Source organism: Sciurus vulgaris (assembly GCF_902686455.1).
Source record: "Sciurus vulgaris genome assembly, chromosome: 18".
Taxonomy (NCBI): Eukaryota; Metazoa; Chordata; class Mammalia; order Rodentia; family Sciuridae; genus Sciurus; species Sciurus vulgaris.
In genome coordinates, this window is record NC_136479.1 from 11,690,834 (window position 1) to 11,711,910 (window position 21,077).

The 21,077-nt window shown below is 41.9% G+C and overlaps 1 protein-coding gene across 2 annotated transcripts; it reads left to right on the top strand.

The window, feature by feature from the left end:
• The first annotated feature begins 4,442 nt into the window (after window positions 1-4,442).
• On the top strand, window positions 4,443-20,138 carry MPV17L (MPV17 mitochondrial inner membrane protein like). 2 transcript variants are annotated; one of them, XM_079120599.1, is made up of 4 exons: window positions 4,443-4,791; window positions 7,773-7,843; window positions 14,054-14,083; window positions 14,279-20,138. In XM_079120599.1, exons 1-4 carry the CDS (start codon window positions 4,482-4,484, stop codon window positions 14,456-14,458), a joined length of 591 nt encoding a protein of 196 aa, XP_078976725.1. In that variant the 5' UTR covers window positions 4,443-4,481; the 3' UTR covers window positions 14,459-20,138. The 2 variants fall into 2 exon arrangements, with proteins under 2 accessions (XP_078976725.1, XP_078976726.1); XM_079120600.1 differs by having other exon boundaries at window positions 14,375-20,138.
• The last annotated feature ends 939 nt before the right edge of the window (window positions 20,139-21,077 follow it).

Below are 21,077 nucleotides of genomic sequence, written 5' to 3' on the forward strand. Positions count from 1 at the left end.
GAGTACTTGCCTTGTAAGCATAAGGCCCTGGGTTTGATCCCCAGCACCGCCCCCCCCCCCAAAAAAAATAACCTGTAACGAGATAGGAGCAGTAATAAAAAGCCTCCTAAAAAGAAAAGCCCAGGACCAGATGGATTCTCAGTTGAATTCTACCAGACCTTTATTTATTTTTTAGTTGTTGATGAACCTTTATTTTATTCATGTATTTATATGCAGTGCTGAGAATTGAACCCAGTGCCTCACACATACTAAGCAAGTGCTGAGCCACAACCTCAGTCCTTCTACCAGAACTTTAAAGAACTAATGTTAATACTCCTCAAATTATTCTATGAAGTAGAAAGGAATGGGGGCATTTCCAAATTCATGCAATGAAATCAGTATCACCCTAATACCAAAACCAGATAAGGATACATTAAGGAAAGAAAACTACAGACCAATATCTCTGATGATGAACTTAGATGCAAAAATTCTTAATAAAATATTAGCAAATCATGTTCAATGACATATTAAGAAGATTGTACATCATGACCACGTTGGTTTTATTCCAGAGATGCAAGGATGGTTTAACATGAACAAATCAATAAACGTAATTCATTGCATAGATAGAATTAAGGACAAAAATCACTTAGTAATCTCAATAGATGCAGAGAAGGCCTTTGACAAAATTCAGCTCCCTTTTATGATAAAAACTAGGGATAGAAGGAACCTACCTCAACCTCATAAAGACTTTATGAAAAACCCAAAGCCATTCTCATAATAAATGGGAAACTGAAAGCATTTCCATTAAAAATCTGGGACAAGACAAGGATGTCCATTCTCACCACTCCTATTTAATATAAAGCTAGAAATTTTAGCCAGAGTGATTAGGCAAGAGAAGGAAATAAAAGAGAGAAAAATAGGACAGGAAGCCAGGCATGGTGGCACATGCCTTGAATTCCAGTGGCACAGGAGAACTGCAAGTTCAAAATCAGCCTCAGCAACTTAACCAGACACTAAGCAACTCAACCAGTCCCTGTCTCTATATAAAATACAAACTAGGGCTGGGGATGTGGCTCAGTGGTCCAGTGATGCTGAGTTTAATCCCCAGTACCCACTGCCCCCCACCAAAAAAAAAAAAAAAAAAAGTCAAATTATTACTGTTTGCAGATGATACCATCCTATATCTAGAAGATCTAAAAAAACTCCACCAAAAGACTGCTAGAGCTAATAAATTCAGCAAAGTAGCAGGTTATAAAATCAGCATACAAAAATTGGTAGCTTTCCTATATTCCAATAATGAAGCTGCTGAGAAAGAAATCGGGAAAACTGTTTCATTCATAATAGTTTCAAAAACAAGCCAAAAAAAAAAAAAAAAAAAAGAAAGAAAAGAAAGACCCTAGCAATAAGTCTAAACAAGGAGGTGAAAGACCTCTACAATGAAAACTATAGAACACTGAAGAAATTTTGAAGACCTCAGAAGATGAAAAGACCTCCCATATTCATGGACCAGCAGAATTAATATTGTAAAATGGCCACACTACCAAAAGCGATACACAGATTCAGTGCAATCGCCATCAAAATACCAATGACTTTCTTCGCAGATCTAGAAAAAAAAGTCCTAAAATTTATTTGGAATAATAAAAGACCCAGAATAATCAAAGCAATTCTAAGTCAAAAAAGCAATGCTGGAGACATCACAATACCCGACTTCAAATTACACTACAGAACTATAATAACAAAAACTGCATGGTACTGGCATAAAAACAGACACAGACCAATGGTACAGAATAAAAGACAGAGAGACAAACCCACTGAGATACAGTCATCTGATCCTTGATGAAGGTGCCCAAAACATATACTGGAGAAAAAGCAGCCTTTTAAACAAATGGTGCTGGGAAAATAGGTTACCTATATGTAGAAGAATGAAAGCAGTCCTTTCTCAGCCTGTACAAAAATCAACTCAAATGGATCAAGGACCTAGGAATTAGACTAGAAACTAGGCAAATCCTGGCAGAATATGTAGGACGAACACTCCAAGACATAGGTACAGGCAATGACTTTCTCAGTAGGACCCCTGAAGCTTTGGAAGTAATGCCAAGATTTAATATATGGGATGTTATCAAATTGAAAAGCTTCTGTACAGCAAAGGAAACAATTAGGAATGAGAACCTACAGAATGGAAGAGACTCTTTGCTAACTACCCTTCTGTTATGGTTTAGGTATTAGGCATCCCCCAAAAGTTCACATATGAGACAATGCAAGAAAGTTCAGAGGTGGAATGATTAGGTTATGAGAGCCTTAATCTAATCGGTGAGTTAATCCACCGACAGGGACTAACTGGGTGATAACTGTAGGCAGGTAGAGTGGGGCTGGAGGAGGTGGGTCACTGGGGGCGTCCCTTTGGGGTTTATAGTTTATTCCTAGTGTGCAGCATCTCTCTCTGCTTCCTGGTAGCCATGTCCTAAGCCACTTCCCTGCACCACATTCTTCTGCTGTGATGTTCTGCCCCACACTGTTGGCAGAGCAATGGCTCCAGCTCTCTGTGGACAGAGACCTCCGAAATCATGAGCTCCAAAGTGAACTTTTCCTCTGCTAAAATTGTTCTTTTCCGGTGTTTTGGTTCTGACAGAGGGCTAATATTTAGATTATATAAAGAACTTAAAAAACTTAACACCAAAAAACCAAATAACCCTTTAAATAAATGGGCAAATTAATTAAACAGACACATCTCAAAAGAGGATATACAAATGACCAATAAAAGTATGAAAAAACGTTCAACATCATTAGCAACTAGGGAAATGCAAATCCAAACTACACTGTGATCTCATCTCACACCAGTCAGAATGGCAGCCGTCAGGAATAATAATAATAATCAATACTGGAGAGGATGTGGGGGAGAAAAAGGAACACTTTTACACTGTTGATGTCCATCCAGTGTGGAAATCAGTATGAAGGGTCCACAAAAGAGTAGGCCTGGAACCACCATACGACCCAGCTATCCCACTCCTCAGCATTTATCCTGAAGAATTAAGTCACCATACTATCGTGATGCATGCACACCCATGTTTATGACAGCACAGTTCACAAGAGCCAACCTGGATCCAGCCTTGGTGTCCATCAACAGATGGATAAAGAAAATGTGGTAAGTATACACAATGGAATTTTATTCAGCCACAAAGAAAATGAAATTATGTCATTTGCAGGAAAATTGATGGAACTTGAGAACATGTTAAGTGAAATAAGCCAAAGTCAGAAGGTCAAGGGTCATTCATGTGTTTTCTCTCATATGTGGAAGCTGGAGAGGAAAAGGGAAAAGAACTGGAGGGGAGGGGGATCAAAATCAAAAGAGAAGATCAGTAGAGGAGAAGAAAGGGACCAAGAGGTGGGAGGAGGAGTGGGGGAGAAGTGTTGGGGAGTGATACTGGCCAAACCATATTGTTACGTGTGGGGGCTGGGGATGTAGCTCAGTTGGTAGAGCGCTTGCCTCTCAAGCATAAGGTCCTGGGTTCAATCCCCAGCACCGCAAAAAAATTAAAAAAAAAAATGTGTGCATGCATGAATATGTAACAACAACAACAAAATCCCACCATTATGTACACTATAATGCATCTATTAAAAAATGGAGGAAAAAATTAAAAGTTACACATTGAAAAATTAAGTAAAATAGGGTAAACATGTAGTAAACAGGGTAAGAGTAGGAAAAGAAGCAAAGAGAAAATGAGTTCCATGAGGTCAGAGCTTCCACCTGTTCTGGCGCCCACTGAACCCTGCTGGTGGGACAGTGCCCGGGAGCTCAGGCTGTTGTGGGGAGGCAGTGACAATGAGGGCCAACCGAAGAGAAGACCGCAGTAGGCGCACTGGCCTCATCTCACGTTCATGAAAAGCCTCGGATTTTAACCTCTGTTGTTCTCCAAAGGCAGTGGCACTGTCAGGGTCGAATGAATTCTTTACAGGCGAGCATTGCCATTTTGCTGGGCGAATGTCACTACATCTTTCATTTTGTGAGACAGAATCCACATGGCACAAAATTCACCATTTTAAAGTGTACAGCTCAATGTCTTTTAGCGTATTCACAAAGTTGTGCAACCATCACCCCGATCTGAGGACAAAACGTGTTGGTCACTCTGAGACCCCCAAGCCGGGGAGTAGTCACCTTCTCTTCTCACGTTGCCCAGCCCCTGCCCACGACTCATCTACCTTCTGTCCGTCTGGATTTGCCTATTCTGGAGATCTCGGGCAAATGGACTCTAGCACGGTGGGGACCAGGCGCTTTGCAAAGGCTCAGCCCCCACGATGGCCAGCGGCCTCGGGATTGGACGGGCGGGTTGGGTGTGCGCGGGCCGCCCAATCGCTCTCGAGCACCGGAGGAGGCAGGTGGAGTGGAGGTGGAGTGGAAGTGGAGGTGGAGGTGGAGGTGGAGGTGGAGGTGGAGGTGGCGGCGGCGGCGGCGGCGGCGGCGGCGCGGTGCAGGAAGGCGGTGGGGCGGGCGCCCAGGCGCGGGCATGGCTGGCTGGTGGCGGGCGCTGCGGCACGCGCCCCGGCGCTTCCCGTGGCCCACCAACGTCCTGCTCTACACCGGGCTCTACTCGGCCGGCGACGCGCTCCAGCAGCGGCTGCGGGACCGCCCGGCGGACTGGCGCCAGACGCGGTGCGTGGCCACCCTGGCCGTGACCTTCCACGCCAACTTCAACTACGCGTGGCTGCGCCTGCTGGAGCGCGCGCTGCCGGGCCGCGCGCCGCGCGTGGTCCTCACCAAGGTGCTGTGCGACCAGCTGTTCGGAGGGCCCATCACCCTCTCGGCCTTCTACGTCGGTGAGGGACTGGGGCAGGGTCCAGGGGACGGGGTCCTAGAGTGCCTGAGAGCCGAGATTGGGGCACTGGGGTCCCGGACGGAGGTTAAGGGACTGGGGGCTGGAGGATCGCTGCAGGGTTGTGGACCGTTGCGGGGACTGGGCCCTGAGGCAGAAGCAGGGAGCTCGGGAGGTGGGGATCAGGGTTGAAAGCCCTGGGTTGGAGAGTGGAGGCTGGGAACCTGGGCTGGGGTGCCTAGGTACTGGGGGTTGAGGTTTCTCAGAGAGAGAGACCAGGGAATCTTGGGGGTTGGGGAGCCCAGCGGGTCAGAGCAGGGAGACTGGGGTAGGGCAGAGTTCAAGACTGGGGCATAGGTAGGGTTTGGGATCCATTTTTCTAAACCCCAGCTTGACCCTGTAGCAGCTGCAATCCCTGGGGCCATCCTACTGGGGGGTGGGAAGTTCACACTTGGGGCTCTGGGTCCAATGCACCATCAAAGTGCTAACGGACCTGGGAGGACCTCAGGCGTGGGAGGCAGAGCAGGTGGAACCTGACGCTGGGCCTAGTGCCCAGCAAATTCACACCCAGAGTCCTACTCCTTCTTTGGTAGTGAGATTCCATGGGGGTCTCACCGGGAATGTGAGGGGGCTCTATACCTGCAAGGAAGACTTCTCTTCAGAAAATGTGCCGGGGACTGGAGGGCCTGACCACCAAGAACAACAGAGGGGGTTGGTAGCTTCCCAACATCCTAGCAGCTTCTGTAGCCTCCAACGGGTGGGTAACTGGGGAGGGACACTCATTCTTGAAGAAAATCTCTACAGTTTGTTAGTAGTGGGAATCACAAATTCCACCCCCGCCCCCATGGGAGGGAACCACTCTCAGTGGCTGTCAGTGACTTCTAAAACTGGTTGGGAGCAGGGAGCTACCATCTTGAAGAAACTTCCCTGACCAAAAGTCTTATTTAGGGAGGCTAAAGATAAAAACAGAATACAATCTTCTTCAAAACCAGATAAATTTCTAGCCCAGCCTGGTGGCACACTTCTGTGATCCAGCTGCTTTCCCTACAGACCCTACAGGAATCATCAAAGACCTGGTTGCCTATTGAAGTCTCAGCTAACCTGTGGCAGGTGGGGTCAGTGGGATGGAGAGACTACATAGCTGGACAGCAGGAGCCTCCTGATTTTATTGGAGGATCTGTTCCTGGTCCCAAGGTGGAAATTCCCAACCAGGTTTGCAAATAGGTTCCTATGTCTGTCACTACAGTGGTGGACGAAGGGGTTGGGACTCTATTTAATCTTTAATTGGTGAAGCAGGCACTCCTTACTTTTATGTTACAAATGAAAAAAAACTGAGTTGAAGGCATTATGTGATTTACCCAAAGACACCATAATCCAGACTCCCATTCATTTTGGGGGGGGGGCGGGAGCAGGGGGGGGGGCATGGTGCTAAGGCTCGAACCCAGGGCCTTGTGCACACACTGGGCAAGCCCTCTGCCAACTGAACTATATCCATAGCCCCCGGTCGTGTTCTTGATCCTGATCAAGCTGTTGGTGAGCTGTTGTCTGAGATCAGCCTCAGCGGTTCTGGTCTCCTGTGATTCAGGCCTGAGGCCCCTGGTAGAGACTCCTGCTTGGATTGCTGCTTTGTTTTGGCATTCGATTTCTTGTCCAGTTTTCCACTCTTCCTGTTACAATGAAGGGGGAAAGCAGGAGGGGTGAGTCGGATGCTTGTTTGAGGTGTTACTTGGAAATTGCCTGAGTCAGATGATGCTTTGTTCCAGGGCCACCCTGGGAGACAGAGTACTGATGGTTATGAGGTCTGGCTCTGGAATCGGGCAGCTGGGTCGAACTCTGCTGCTATTAGTCTCCCTAAACTCTTTTCCTCCTTTTAACCTTACCTACTTCAGTGAATTGTTAGGAGAGTCAGAAGAACTGGTACACGTGACGTGCATAGCATTTAACTAATGCTGGACAAGTGGAACACAGTATTACCAGTATTTTTTGTGGGGTTTTCTTTTGATTCTTGTTCTAAGAATCTCCTGCAATTGACTAATGAGACTGATTTCCCCTCCTGGCTAATCAGGGTTGGGGGAGAATTTTTAAATCACATTCACTTTTATACCCTTCCTAAGAGAGTTTTTTTTTCCCCCCCTCCCCAAATTTCTTTTCAGGGATGATGAAGTAGTTTTCAGGAAGGCTAAACTGATACCCCACATTAAAACGCTGATTAGAATAATACTGATGGGAAATTTGTAGTTGCTAGAATATCCGGAGTCCACTAGCCTTTTTAAAATGAATGACATTAGGGTGGCACTGTAGCTCAGAGGTATAGCATGTGCTTAGCATGCATTAAAAAAAAAAAAAAATTAAAAATTTCAACATTTCACAAAAAGTTTGAAAATGTCACCAACAGTTTTATTATACTAATGCTACCTTTTTTGTATGGATTCATACAGTTTTTTTGAAAAAAAAAAAACATTGATTTCATTCTGCTGTAACTGTTATTCTCACTTTTTATTTGCCATTCCTTTAAAATTTATCTAGCTTTTTTCTTTTTTTTAAGGGGATTGAACCTGGGGTCTAGTACATGTTGGGCAAACACTGAGCTAATCCCTATTCCTTTTTATTTCTAGACAAATCTTGCTAACTTGCCCAGGTACACCTCAAAGTTGAGATCTCCTACCTTAGGCTCCCTAGTAACTAGGATTATAGGAGTGTGCCATTGGACTGGGCTATAATTTATCTAGTTTTGAAATGAAGATTATGTTCTGTTTTCACTATTGGGTCAAAAGGAATATATTGAGCGAGTGATAATGGCTGGTTACTTTGAATATGGGAATGAAAAACTTGAATAAAAACTGTAATACAGTAATCTTCCTCCTGGATCTTTAAAAAAAAAAAAAAAAAAAGTTAAAACCAGGGCCTTCTACACACTAGTCCAGAAGCATTCCACCCCTGAGGTACATCCCAGCCCTAAAATTCTGTGTGTGCTTTTGCATATAGGAATGAGCATTCTTCAGGAAAAGGATGACATATTTTTGGACCTGAAACAGAAATTCTGGAATACGTATAAGGTAAGCCAGGTTTTTAAAATTGTAATCAATATACTCTTGTAGATTTTTAACATTAAGTACATTTTAGTAAAACTATTCATAAATTAGGGTTCCAGTGTGATGGGCTCTGTATCTCTGTCAATACTTTGACAGAAGTCTTGAACTTTTTTTCTTTCTTTCCCTTTTATCCAGGACTGATTTTGAATCCAGACCCTGAGCACGTTAGACAACTGCTCTACCACTGAGCTATGTCCCCAGCCCTTTTAATTTTTACTGAGACACCGGGTCTTCCTAAGTTGCTGAGGGTGGCCTCAAACTTATGATCCCCCTGCCTCAGCCTCCCCAGTCTCTAGGATTAAGGCATGCATTTAAATATTTTTAAGTAGTTGTTTATGTTTTATTTTTGTTTCTTTTCTTTTCTTCTCCTTTTTTTTTTTTTTTTTTCCTGTGATGGGATCTGGCTTTGTTGCTCCAGCTGGTCTCAAACTCCTGGGCTCAAGCGATCCTCCTGTTAGCTGGATTTGAATTTTTGTTTTGATAGATGATTGGGAAGAGACTTAGGGGTGTCTTTGCTTCTCATGGGTAGAAAAGAATCTCTACATTTTAGCCAATGTTCACAATGATTTTGCGTTTTGTTACATTTCCTCTTATTAGTGATCACCATCTATTTTGTAAATTTCAGAGCGTAGCTGCAAAATAGAAATCGGAGAATGTGAGTGGCTTAATAAAATCACTCTCACATTCACTGTTTCCAGGTGTGCATTCTGCTGAATCCTTGTGAAAAGAACCTTCTTAATGCCACAGAGGTATTTATGGAGAAGGATAATGTTTCCCTTAGGCTTGGAGCAAGTCACCTGCTATACTGTTTGCTCAGTACAAATACATACAACCCGGCCCTGCACACATTTCATTCATTTATTCAATAAAAATCTGTTGAACAGTATCCTAAGGCTTGGCAAAATCAGGGATATTTTTCATCTCTGGCCCACAGCAGATTTGATTCTGTTAATAACAATGAGATGAATTTTCAGGATTCTGGAATGTATGCAGATGGACCAAATATTTCAGATGTACTAATTCCCTATCGGAAGCAGTGCCCAGGGGTGAGGGACGTGCTCAGTGGTGGAGGGTGCTCATGTGTGAGAAAAAAGACCTGGATTCAGCCCCAGCACCAAAAAAAACCAAAAAAACAAAAAAACAAAAAAACAAACCATTACCAACTCACACTGAGCTATTACATGTGCTGCTTCTAGCATCTTCTGCTGCCTGGTACTAAATTCCAGTACCAGTCACTTGGTGGTTAGAAGCAGAAGATGGAGATTTGAGACGATGGGTGTCCTTTGAGCCCCTATACTCAGGGACAGTTCCTCTAAGGAAAGAAGTAATTCTTGTTCATTCTCCTGGAGCAGAAATTGTGGGCCCAAATGTGATTTTATTCTGCTTGATTGTGGAAGAAGGGTGAAGGTTTCCCATTATATCCTAGAGCGGACAGAGATACAGACATGTAACATTTAAAAAAGAACAAGAAGCAACCGGGTGTGGGGGTGCATGCCAGCAATCCCAGCAACTCTGGAGGCTGAGGCAGGAGGACTACAAATCTCAGGCAGTCTGGATAACTTAGTGAGACTGTGTCTCAAGATAAATAATTTTAATAGAGGACTGGGGATGTAACTTAGTGGTAGAGCATTTGCCTAGGATGTGCAAGGCCCTGTGTGGTGCTAGGGAGCAGCACAAAACAAACAAAAACAAAAACAAAAAAAGCCCCACTCTCTTCTGGATACTATACTAGGTGCTAATGGAAGATTAAAAAAAAAAATACACACACAGGCACATGCATGCACAGATTCTATTTTTAAGGGACTTACGGTCTAGTGGGATACATAAACAAATAGACAAGTCTTTAGCTAGACCCCTATGAGAAGTGTTGTAGGGCCCCAGAGCAGATGAGCACTGAGCACAGGGTAGAGGTGTGGGGGTGAGGCTCAAGGAAGACTTCCTGGGGCAGGTAATGCCCAAGCTGAGTCTCAAAGAACAGGTGGAATTAGGCAGATTCCTGGGGGAGGGCTTTCCAGGGGCAGAAGTTGCTGAATGGGGTGCACAGTGCATAAAACCCTGTGCTGGGCCTGTGGGAAGGAGGCACCAGCTGTTCGATGTTCACAGAATATTAACTGTGAATTAGGGAGCAACTGGGAGTGAGTGTGCACCTTGGAGGGTGTTGAATGCCATGCCAAGGATCTTGAACTTCACCCTTAGGTAATAGCAACCAGGGAAACTAACCAGGAACTACTGTGACCAAGTTCACCTAAGAAATAAGCAGTGAACCTAGGACTGACATGAGCCAGACTGAGGAGGTGGAACTGACAGGTCTTGATTGATGGGAAGTAAGGATGAAGGTCCACGGTGTGGGATGGCCTGAGTTCGGTTTGGGGAATGTTGAATTTCAGATCCCTTAGGCTATTCTCAGGGAGGTTTTCATTGCACAGAAGAGAGTTCAGAGCTGGTGGGGTTAGATGTGGGAGAAACTGGCTTCAAACGAGGCTCTTGATTCGAGCTTGATCGATGAAACTGATAGCACAGGGTGTTTGGAGTCAGAAGAAAAGTATTCACAAAGAATCCGCCACTGGAGTTGGGGCTGTGGTAGAGCCCTTGCCTAGCATGTGTGAGGGACTGGGTTTGGTCCTCAGCACCACATAAAAATAAATAAACAATCTCAGGGGTTCGGGAGGCTGAAGCAGAAAGATTGCAAGTTCAGAGCCAGCCTTAGCAAAAGTGAGGCACTAAGAAACTCAGTGAGACCCTGTCTCTAAATAAAATACAAAATAGAGCTGGGGATGTGGCTCAGGGGTCGAGTGTCCTGGGTTCAATCCCTGGTACCCTCCCCCCCCCCAAAAAAAAAATAAATAAATAAACAAAATAAAGGTTTTATGTCCATCTTCAACTAAAAGAAGTTAAAAAAAAAAAAATCCACCACAAAGAGATATCTTGTGTCCAGTGGTAGTGAGAGTATTGGTTGTAAAGGAACCACCTCTTTGGCCAATCCATGTTCTTTATTTTTTGGTGGTGAACCACATCCCTAGCTTTTTAAATTTTGAGATGGGACCTTGCTAAATTGCTGAGCCTGGCCTTGAACTTGTGATTCCCCCTGCCTCAGGCTCCCCAGACACAGGGATTATAGGGGTGAACTGCCACACCCAGCTCCAGTCTGGGTTTTTTAGATGGTGGTGGGAAGGAAGGGGCCGGTTTATGTGTGTTTTGATTTGGGTGTTTATTTTGTGCTCAGATGGCATGCAATTTCAGTCTCCTTTCTCCAGCTGCATACGGGGGCTCAAATGTATCACCTCTTAAAGGTCAATCTGATATTACATTCTTTTCTTGTCCAGTTGATAGTTTTTGTATAGTTGCTAAGTTGCCAAGGCTGGCTTTGAACCTGCAATCCTCCTGCCTCAGCCTCCGGAATGGCTGGGATCACAGGCATGCACCACCTCGCCCTGCTGGCCATTGTTTTTCTTGACATCACATGGTGCCCTCAGTGCTCAGACTTTGGTCTCTAATGCCATTCCTTACAAAAAAAAGAATGAATGAGGACTTCTCAAAGAAATGGCCGATTCCAAGCCCAGGGAAGGACAAGTACAAGGTACAACGGACTAGTTACGTTTGGAACATCTTGTTATACCAGAAAGTAAGGAAGTAATTATTGATTTATCTTTTTTAACTTGAGCTTGAACCCGGGGGCACTTAACCACATCCCCATTGTCATCTCTGTTTAGTGGTATTGTTCAGGGACATTTCCTGATTTCCTGAGCCTTTTTTTTTTTTCCCCCCCAGTCTTTAGGACATTGCTATCTCTGAAGAATACTGTCCTATATTCTTCCCCAGCCCCTTTTTCTTTTTATTTTGAGACAGGGTTTCACTAAGTTGCTAAGACTGGCCTCAAACTTGAGATCCTCCTACCCCAGCCTCCTGAGTTACTGGGATTACAGGGGTGCACCACCACACTGGGCAGGAAGTAGATTTTTTAAAAGAAAAAAAAAAGATGGGGGGTGTCACAAGGACATAGGAGCCAGCTTGAAGGGCCTCCTACTGGCTAAATCTGGGACATTTGAGCACCAAAAATAATTAAACACTGTAATGGAGTATAAACCACTGAAAAAAGTAGGAAATCTTGAGTCCATACTGATAATAAAGAGAGAAATACCCGGGAGAGAACAGGCTCTTGCTTAGAGTAGAATACTGAGCACCAGCAGGTCAAATAGGGGCTCACTGCTGGAGGAGAAAACTCACCCCTGGGCAACCCATTACAACAGGAGAGTGGTTCAGACAGAATCAGAAATGGATGCGGAAGGGCTGGGTGCAGTGGTGCAGGCCTGTAATCCCAGCAGCTCGGGAGGCCGAGACAGGTGGATCAAGAGTTCAAAGCCAGCCTCCACTAAAGCGAGGCCCTAAGCAACTCAGTGAGACCCTGTCTCTAAATAAAACACAAAATAGGGCTGGGGGTGTGGCTCAGTGGATGAGTGCTCCTGAGTTCAATTCCCTGTACCCCCCCAAAAATAAATAAATAAATAAATAAAAAAAATTAAAAAAGAAAGAAATGGATGCAGAAATAGTAGGGAGGAGGGCATTCTGAAGGGGAGCGGGATATTTGTTTGCGTGGTCTTAAAGTGCCCCCCTACAGATCACATTATTGCTACAGATGCTAGTTTCAAGGCTGAAAGAAGGGTAATTGTACAGCAGAAAAACTGGACATCTTAAGCAGGTGATCAAAGCGAACAGCTCCAGACAGTGGCGGATGGACATCACATGCCTTCTGATGGGATAACTCAGGCCAAGGCACCACCAGCATGTAGTGTTCCAACCAGGAATTCATAATCCACATCTGATCACGCGTAGAAACAGATGAACCTCCCCAAATCAAGATATTCTTTTTTATTTTAAGAGAAGGCATGACTGTATTTATTGAAATCAATAACTGTATAACCTAAAGAACTATTGTTATATAAAAGAACGTCCTAATTCTTAGAAAATAGATACTTAAGCCTCCAGGGGTAAGGGGCAATTCTGTGTACAGCTTCCTGTCAAATGATTCAGAAAACCATATCAGATAGACAGATGCACACACGCCCGTGTGCCTGGATAGGTGCATGGAAGGTGGGTAGATGGAGGCATGGAATGAGTAAACAATCGAGCACGTGGGGCAAAATGTTAGCAAAATAGGTGAATTTGGGTAAAGTATATACAAATGTTCTTTAGACTATTGTTAGTTTCTGTAAGTTTGAAATTATTTCCAAATAAAAGCTTTTTTTTAGAAACTATAAAACATGAACCAGGAGCAGTGGCTCACACTTGTAATTCAGGTGACTCAGAAGGCTAAGGCAGGAGGATTGCAAGTTCAGGCTCAAGGTCAGCCTCAGCAACTTAGTGAGACCCCGTCTTAAAATAAAAAGGGCTGGGGATGTGGCTCAGTGGTTAAACACCCTTAAGTTCAATTCCTGGGACCAAAAAAAGAGAGAGAGAGAGAAGAAAAGAGAAACAAGGGCCACAGAAGTCAAATCATGTTTGGATGGGTTTAGCCTTTCAATTATTTTTTGGTACCTTACAAAAATACTTTGTTAAATTCTCAAATGAATGTATACTTTAAATATAAAATATGTATTATGTGTAATGCATAACAATGTAACAATACATAGTATAGCTTTGATTGCAACTGTTTAGTTTAGAAACTTCAGAATACATAAACTAGTAAAAAGAAAATAAGTCTGAAATGGGAGCAATGTCCACACCTGTAATTCCAGCTCTCTGGGAGGTGAAGTTGGCAGCATTGCCCGTTCAAGGTCAGTTTTGGCAACTCAGGAAGACCCTGTCTCAAAATAAAAACATAAAAGGGTCTGGGGTGTAGCTCAGTGGTAAAGCACTCCTGGGTTCAACCCCTAGTACAAGAAAGAAAGAAAGAAGTGAAGGAAGGAAGGAAGGAAGGAAGGAAGGAAGGAAGGAAGGAAGAAAGAAAGAAAGAAAGAAAGAAAGAAAGAAAGAAAGAAAGAAAGAAGAGTGGTTTTAATTTAATCAGCTTAGTATGAAATATCGTACCACCTGGGAATTTTATCTTCCTCATGTTTTTTGTTCTTTTATAGAATGAACCACACAATTGTGTGTGTGTGTGTGTGTGTGTGTGTGTGTGTGTGTGTGTGTGTTGGTGTGATTAAAAAAAAATTCTAATAAGGTTTTTCTTTATTCTAGACTGGTCTGATGTACTGGCCTTTTGTACAGGTGAGTTTCAAACTACTCAGAACCTGGGGCTGGGGATGTAGCTCAGTGGTAGGGTGCTTGCCCGGCATGCCAGGAGGTCTAGGGTTTGATCCCACCCAGCACTGCAAAAATAAACCAGACAAATAAACAAATTCCGCTCAGCATGCTAACCCTGGCTTTGATGCGTGGAGCCCTAACAGACCCTCTCTGTTCCAGCTGACCAACTTCAGCCTTGTTCCCATCCACTGGAGGACAGCTTATACTGGACTCCACGGTTTCCTCTGGGCCACCTTCCTCTGCTATTCCCAACAGAGTGGCGATGGCACTTTGCAGTCAGCATTTGCCTTCCTTCACAGAAAAGAGGCCGACGTGGGAGGAAGTCACCCAGGGAATTAAGGAGGCAGGGCCCACATTCATGTGACTACCTTTTGTTCCCAAAGTGCACTGAATTCCCTGCAGAGAAAGCGATTCATTCACTAGCTGTGTCTCCATGTTGAGGAATCGCAGTTCTGCAGACACACTTGCTTTTAAATGATCATGATTACTTTAAATTTTATCCAGATCTCCTCCCCCAATTCTAGTCTGAAAATCCTACTTCTCTAATCCTTTCACTTTTCTAATATTTTAGTTAAAATTGACTGTAGTGGCAAAATGGCATCTTAGAGTTATTACTATTTCTGTTCTAATATTTTAGTGCCTGTTGAATTTAGGGACCCCAGTGCTAATTGTTTACATCTCTATTTTAAAATCTCAGGTTATCTCCTAAACACTTTTGGATCAGTTTACCTTTTATATCAAATATAATCCTGATGGTACATTTCTACTTACATAGAATTCATTCAAGAAGACTGAATAATCAGATTCCCCCTTTAAAATACTCCATAATTATTATGCTGATGCTAAAATTCTGTAAGCACATTTTCATCATCAATAAAAGAATCGTGACCAGGTGCACACCTGTAATCCCAGTGACTTCAGAGGCTGAGACGGGAGGATCATGAGTTCAAAGCCAGACTCAGCAACTGAGGAAGACCCTAAGCAAGTCATTGAGACCCTATCTCTAAATAAAATATTAAAAAGGACTGGGGATGTGGCTCAGTGGCTAAGCACCCCTGATACAAAAAAAAAAAAAAAAAAAAAAAAGTGAATGATTAATACATTCCAAACAGAATATTTGATTGATGTCTTCTACTTTTATATTATGATATCTGTGTATATTTTTAGTTAATGTTTCTTAGTTTTGAGCATATTCAGTTGACTAATACACCCCCATTTCCTAGATATGTGAAACAAAAATATTTGTCTTCTTAGTGAACTATAATGAATGAAAGTTCTAAAAACCTAATAATTTTTCTTCTTCTGGAAGGAGAAACTTGAGTCCATACTGTACCAGGGAAAATAGTTACCCCAAATTTCACACGGATGTTTTTGTCTTTTTTTTTCTTGAAAGTGCCCTGGATTGAACCCAAGGTCTTGCTCATGCCAAGCAAGCACTGCTGAGCTACACCCAGCTTACCAATACTGTACTTTTAAAATTCAGTGCTTTAAAATTAATCTGTATACTTTAAAGTAGGTATGAGGAACTTTACCCAGTATTTCAGATTTATTCAGTTTGTCTAGCCTCGACACCAGCAGGTTTAAAAATTAGGTGAATAACTGGATGTGGTGGCATGGACAGATATTCAGAAAGCTGAGGCAGGAAGACTGCTTGAGCCCAGAAGTTCAAGGCCAATTTGGGCAACATACATAGAGAAACCTCATCTCGCAAAAATAAATAAACAAATAAAAATAAAATTTAAAAAATTAAAAATAAATAAAAATGATGTGAATATCTCAAGAAGTTTCAGCCTCTTTCACCCAAGAATTACCCCACAATTCTGTCACTTCCAATAGTATATTTCCCAGTTTTCTGGATGTGAAGCCCTGAACTCCTCTTTCTTTCTTTTTATTTTTGGTACTAGAGATTTGACCCAGGGGTACTTTACCATGGAGCCACATTCGCAGCCATTTTTGTTTGTATTTTATTTAGAGACAGGTTTTCACTAAGTTGCATAGAACCTTGCTAAATTGCCCAGGCTGGGCTTGAACTTGTGATTCTCCTGCCTCAACCTCCCGAGTTGCTGGGATTACAGGTCCGCACCATCAGGCCGGGCCTCTGAACCCTTTTTTTCTTAAAACTCTTTAATTTGTCTTGAGAATTTATATTTAAGATCAATTTAAGAATGTATATGTAAATTTTTAAGCCTATAATTTGTATAACTTGTAATATGTTTATATAATTCATAAACATGTAACTTAAGTATATAATTTATTCAAATGTAATAGATATTAATGTATTTTACATTTGAACAATACTAAGGAAGTTTCTAGATGGTTGAATTCTAAAACAATTTGTTATTTGCATTATTTCAAAAGTTGTTAATACAACAGGAGAGCTATTTGTTAACACAAAGCAAATTGTATCATCAAAAAAGTGTATACCCAAAGGACTTAAAATCAACATACTATAGTAACACAGCCACATCAATGTTTATAGCAGCTAAATTCACAATAACTAGATTGTGGAACCAACGTGGATGCTCTTCAGTAGATGAATAAAGAAACTGTGGTATATATACACAATGGAATATTATTTAGTCATAAAGAAGAATAAAATTATGGCATTTGCAGGTAAATGGATGGAATTGGAGAATATCATGCTAAATGAAATAAGCCAATCCCCAAAACAGCAAAGGCTGAATGTTTTCCCTGATAAGTAGATGATGATACATAATGGGGGAGTGGAGGGTAAGAGAAGAATGGAGGAACTTTGGAATACGTAGAGGGAAATGAGAGGGGGGAGGGGCAGGGGTATGAAAGATGGTGGAATGAGACAGAATCATTGCCCTATGTACATGTATGATTACACAAATGGTGTGAATCTACATCATGTACAACCATAGAAAGGAAAAGTTATACCTCATCTGTGTACAATGAATCAAAATGCAGTCTCTAAAAATAAAAAAAATTTTAAAAAAGTGTATCCAGGATAATTATAATTAAGTACTACGTTGCAGAATTTTTGAACATCTAGTTTCCATCTGCAGTCTCAAGAGACCTGACCCTTACCAGAAAATTGAAAAATGGTGTCTTGGTGCAGAGGGGAGCCTTCCTTCTATATGAATGGAGACGGGGTCTTGAAGGGGAGCGTACAGAGACGTACTTGGAGGCTGGGGGTGGGACTCGGTGGCAGAGCATTTGCCTAGCATTTGCCTGGGTTTGATCTGGAGCACTGCAAAAATAAAAAAAAAATTAAAAAAAGAAAGAAAAGAAAAACAAGAAAAAGAGACGTAACTTCTAACACAGAGGGAAATTTCCACTAACCATTCTGCAACTTTGAAAAATGTAGCTACTTTCATCTAACTCACTTTAATTAAAAATCATGCATAATTTGCACCTAATCAGTCTTTTTCATGTGTAGGCAAATTAATGAAAGTTATTTGAGAGGATGGGTATGTTTAAAATCTAACAAAGTGTGAGAGTCTTTTCTGAGACTTCTTTATTTTTCTCAAGATCTGTTCAGTAGGGTAATTTGGTGGAGAGAGTAATGGATTATTTGTCCTCTGTAGTGTCAGTGAATTTGGTAGTTATGGGTCCCACTGAATTTAGCTCAGCAGAAGGAAGTTTCGGGAAAATTTAATTATTACCATATGTGCATTGCGTTCTTTGGGCCAAAATAAGAAACTGTTTAAAGAATGAAAGAAATAACAGATACTAAAAGTTATGGTTCAAAGAGTGAACATTTTCATTAATGACTATGATTTTGGTCCCTAATAAATTAAGGAAAAATTTATCCTATCTCTTTCAAATTAAAACCGTATAAAGAAAATTAACTTTGGCACTTTGGGTTGTATCTCATAGGGCCTTCACATCAACTGACCAAATTAAATGTAGATAGTCTCTTTAATAGAGACAGATTACCTGGGACAATTTCTAACCCATGTGCCATCACGATGTATTTTATTTGATTACAGTGTTTCTTCCAAAGTCCATCATCCTTTAGGATCTATTTGCAGCGATCTAAAAATATTTTTTTTGCTACATGGCAATTTACTTTTAGTTCAGTGGAATTTCATGTGAATTTCTACAGAGTGTTTGCCAAAACAAATTATGGTCTAAAACAACCATAATATAGTTTTAGAAGCAGCTTTCATTTAAAATTAGGTTCATCTTCTGAGAGTATTAAAAAGTTAATGGATTTCTGTGCCTGCAGTTTTTGACTTTGGATTGACTTCATTTAATCCAGTGTTACTCATAAGCTACAGACTGTAAAGGAACTCAAATTGCTGAAAATGTAAGGAACTATTGAAATATTTTCTTTTAATACTGCCAGCAGCCCGTAAGTAAAAAGGGAAATCTGGAGTTTAAAGATAAAGAGCCTGTAAAGAGATGTGAATAGAAGAAAATAATTAATAACTGAGTAAGATTTTTGGTACACATTCAGTGAAAGCTTGTCTTTTTCTATTCTTGGTCTATCAATCTTTCCTTCACTGAATCTTTTTTTTTTTTTTAATTTTTATTTTCTTCACTTTATTCATGTGTCTCTTCCTTGTTCTGTGTGGGGGTCTCCACCAACGCCCCCCTCTCCAGGGCTGGAGGTGCGGCTCAGGGGTAGGACATATGCTCAGCATGTGTGAGCCCTGGGTTCCATCCCCAGCCTCCCCAAAGAGAACGACCAAAACAAAAACAAAATCTAGATCACCTGCCCTTCACCATTGCCAGTACCTGGACCCCTTCAGCACTCCAGGGAGGTTAGAATAATGGGCCTAAGTTTGGGGTCAGTACCCAAGTGATGGTGACAACCGTGCATTGGAGAAGAGGTAGCCCCCTTTTGCTCTCTCCAACCTCTGGATGCCCCTTTTCTCTCTCTGGCTGTAGTGCTCTATCTTTCAAATTAGTTCTTGTTTCTTTTCCTTGCCTCTCAAAACTCCTGTTACAAAAGCCATCTTAATAAACTATTTGACTATAATGTGTAGAAAAACCTTTCTAGATTTTAAAAAAGTTTTTAATTTGTTCTTTTTAGATATAAATGACAGTAGAGTGTATTTGACATATTATACATTCATGTAATATAACTTTTTCTAATTAGGATCCCATTCTTGTAGTTAGATTTATTGTTTTTTTCTTTTCATTTTTCTTTTTTTGCAGTGCTGGGGATTGAACCCAGGGCCTTGTGCTTGACCGGCAAGCACTCTCCCAATTGAGCGATATCCCCAACCCTAGATTTGTTTTTTAATTGCTAACATGAACATATCTTTGGATGGCTTTTCAGGAACTCTTTCTGTGGGGAGAGAGAGGAGGTTATATTTTTGGCAGAAGATTCCTGGTACACTTTACACGATGCCATCCAATTCCTGTTGGATGAAAACCAGCCTGGCAAAGATCATTGCCATGATTGTGAGTTTTTGCAGTGTCTAGTCATTCTCTGTGTATCTGTCTTCCCTACCAGACTGTGAACTTCTTGAAGGAAGAATGTATTTCTTATTCATGTTTGTATCTGAGGGGTCCCACACGGGGTGGGCACAGAGCAGAAACTCAGCAGGATTTTTGAATGAATTAGTGTAGTTGTGGATTTTTTTTCTGTCTCTTTTTGCTCAAGTCTGAACTGATCACTGGTTCACTTCATCTCTATATGCAGATAGCTCTACTGTGTTAATCTCTGTACAGCACAGACTCCCTCCAGCTCCAGCCCCCAGGGCCAGACAATTCTGTTTGCTTGGAGGTGGAAATGACTTGTGGGCTTTGGGTCCTCAGTCCTGCTTGCAAGTATCCCTCAGAAGAACATCTTTTCATGTTTCTCCCCATCTTTACAAGACCAGGGGCTTGGTCTTTAAAGGTTGAATGGAAGCTGGTCGCAGTGGCGCATGCTTATAATCCCAGTGGCTTGGGAGGCTGAGGCAGGAGGACTAGCCTCAGCAACTTAGCGAGACCCTAAGCAACTTTTTAGTGAGACCCTGTCTCAAAGTAAAAAATGGGCTGGGAATGTGAATCAGTAGTTAAGCACCCCTGGGTTCTATTCCTGGAACCCAGGAAAAAGAAAAAAAAAAAAAAAAAAACAAAAAAACGAGGGAGAGTTAAATGGAGCCAGGAATGGGAAATGTTGCTCAGTGGTAGGGCATTTGCCTAGCATGCATAAGGACTTGGATTTGATCCCCAGAACCCTTCAAATAAATAAATAAAAATTAAAAGTTGGATGGAATAATCACTAAATAACCTTTGTATACATGTGTTAATATTTCATAGGTCATGGTGCAAACTAGCGGGTTGTCTGAGTAATGACCAGAAGATCACACCTGTTATAGAATGGCAGTAAATGTTCCTTTCTGGGGCCTCTGAAATCACAATATGTAGGTGCCCCTTGGTCTTCCTTTTCTGCATTTCACTCCCCAGGGCAAGAAAGTCCATGTGACCTGAAAATGGAAATTCATCCAGGTAGCCAAACAATTGCCAAATAATAGAATTGACTACCTTTCCATGTTGGGTTGCGAATGGATGGAAGGTGTGTGCTATGAATTTGTGCCTGTTGGGGACTGAGAACTGGTTCCTGTTAAGTGGCAAGCCTTCTACTACTACCACTAGACGGCTACCGCAGGGCTATTCTTTGCTTCTATCCTGAGGTCAAATGCTGGGTATTTGACCTTGGTTCCTGCCGTGTTGCACATTGTCATTTAGTATTCATGATGAATGTTCTATCTACTTATTTTCTAATACTTGTAACAGTGTCCTGTTCCTCTGAACCACGTGGCCAGAATGTTCTTTTCCTATTTCTGATGGGAAGTATTGTCAAAGCAACACTATTTGCTTCATTTTCAAGTTCAAATTTTATGTATTATTTATGTACATTAAAATTTTGATGTAGTATGACAGTGTATAAGAAAAATAAATGAATTTTAATTAAGTACAGCAAATGGCCGACTATTTTGTTATTGATGATATGATTAATCTGAGAAATATAGAAGGGTAATGAGATTTATAA

Coding starts and splice junctions, on each gene's coding strand:
- MPV17L (XM_079120599.1), top strand. CDS start 4,482: ATGGCTGGCTGGTGGCGGGCGCTGCGGCACGCGCCCCGGCGCTTCCCG. Junction 4,792..7,772: donor CCTCTCGGCCTTCTACGTCG/GTGAGGGACTGG, acceptor TTTTGCATATAG/GAATGAGCATTCTTCAGGAA. Junction 14,084..14,278: donor TGTACTGGCCTTTTGTACAG/GTGAGTTTCAAA, acceptor TCTCTGTTCCAG/CTGACCAACTTCAGCCTTGT.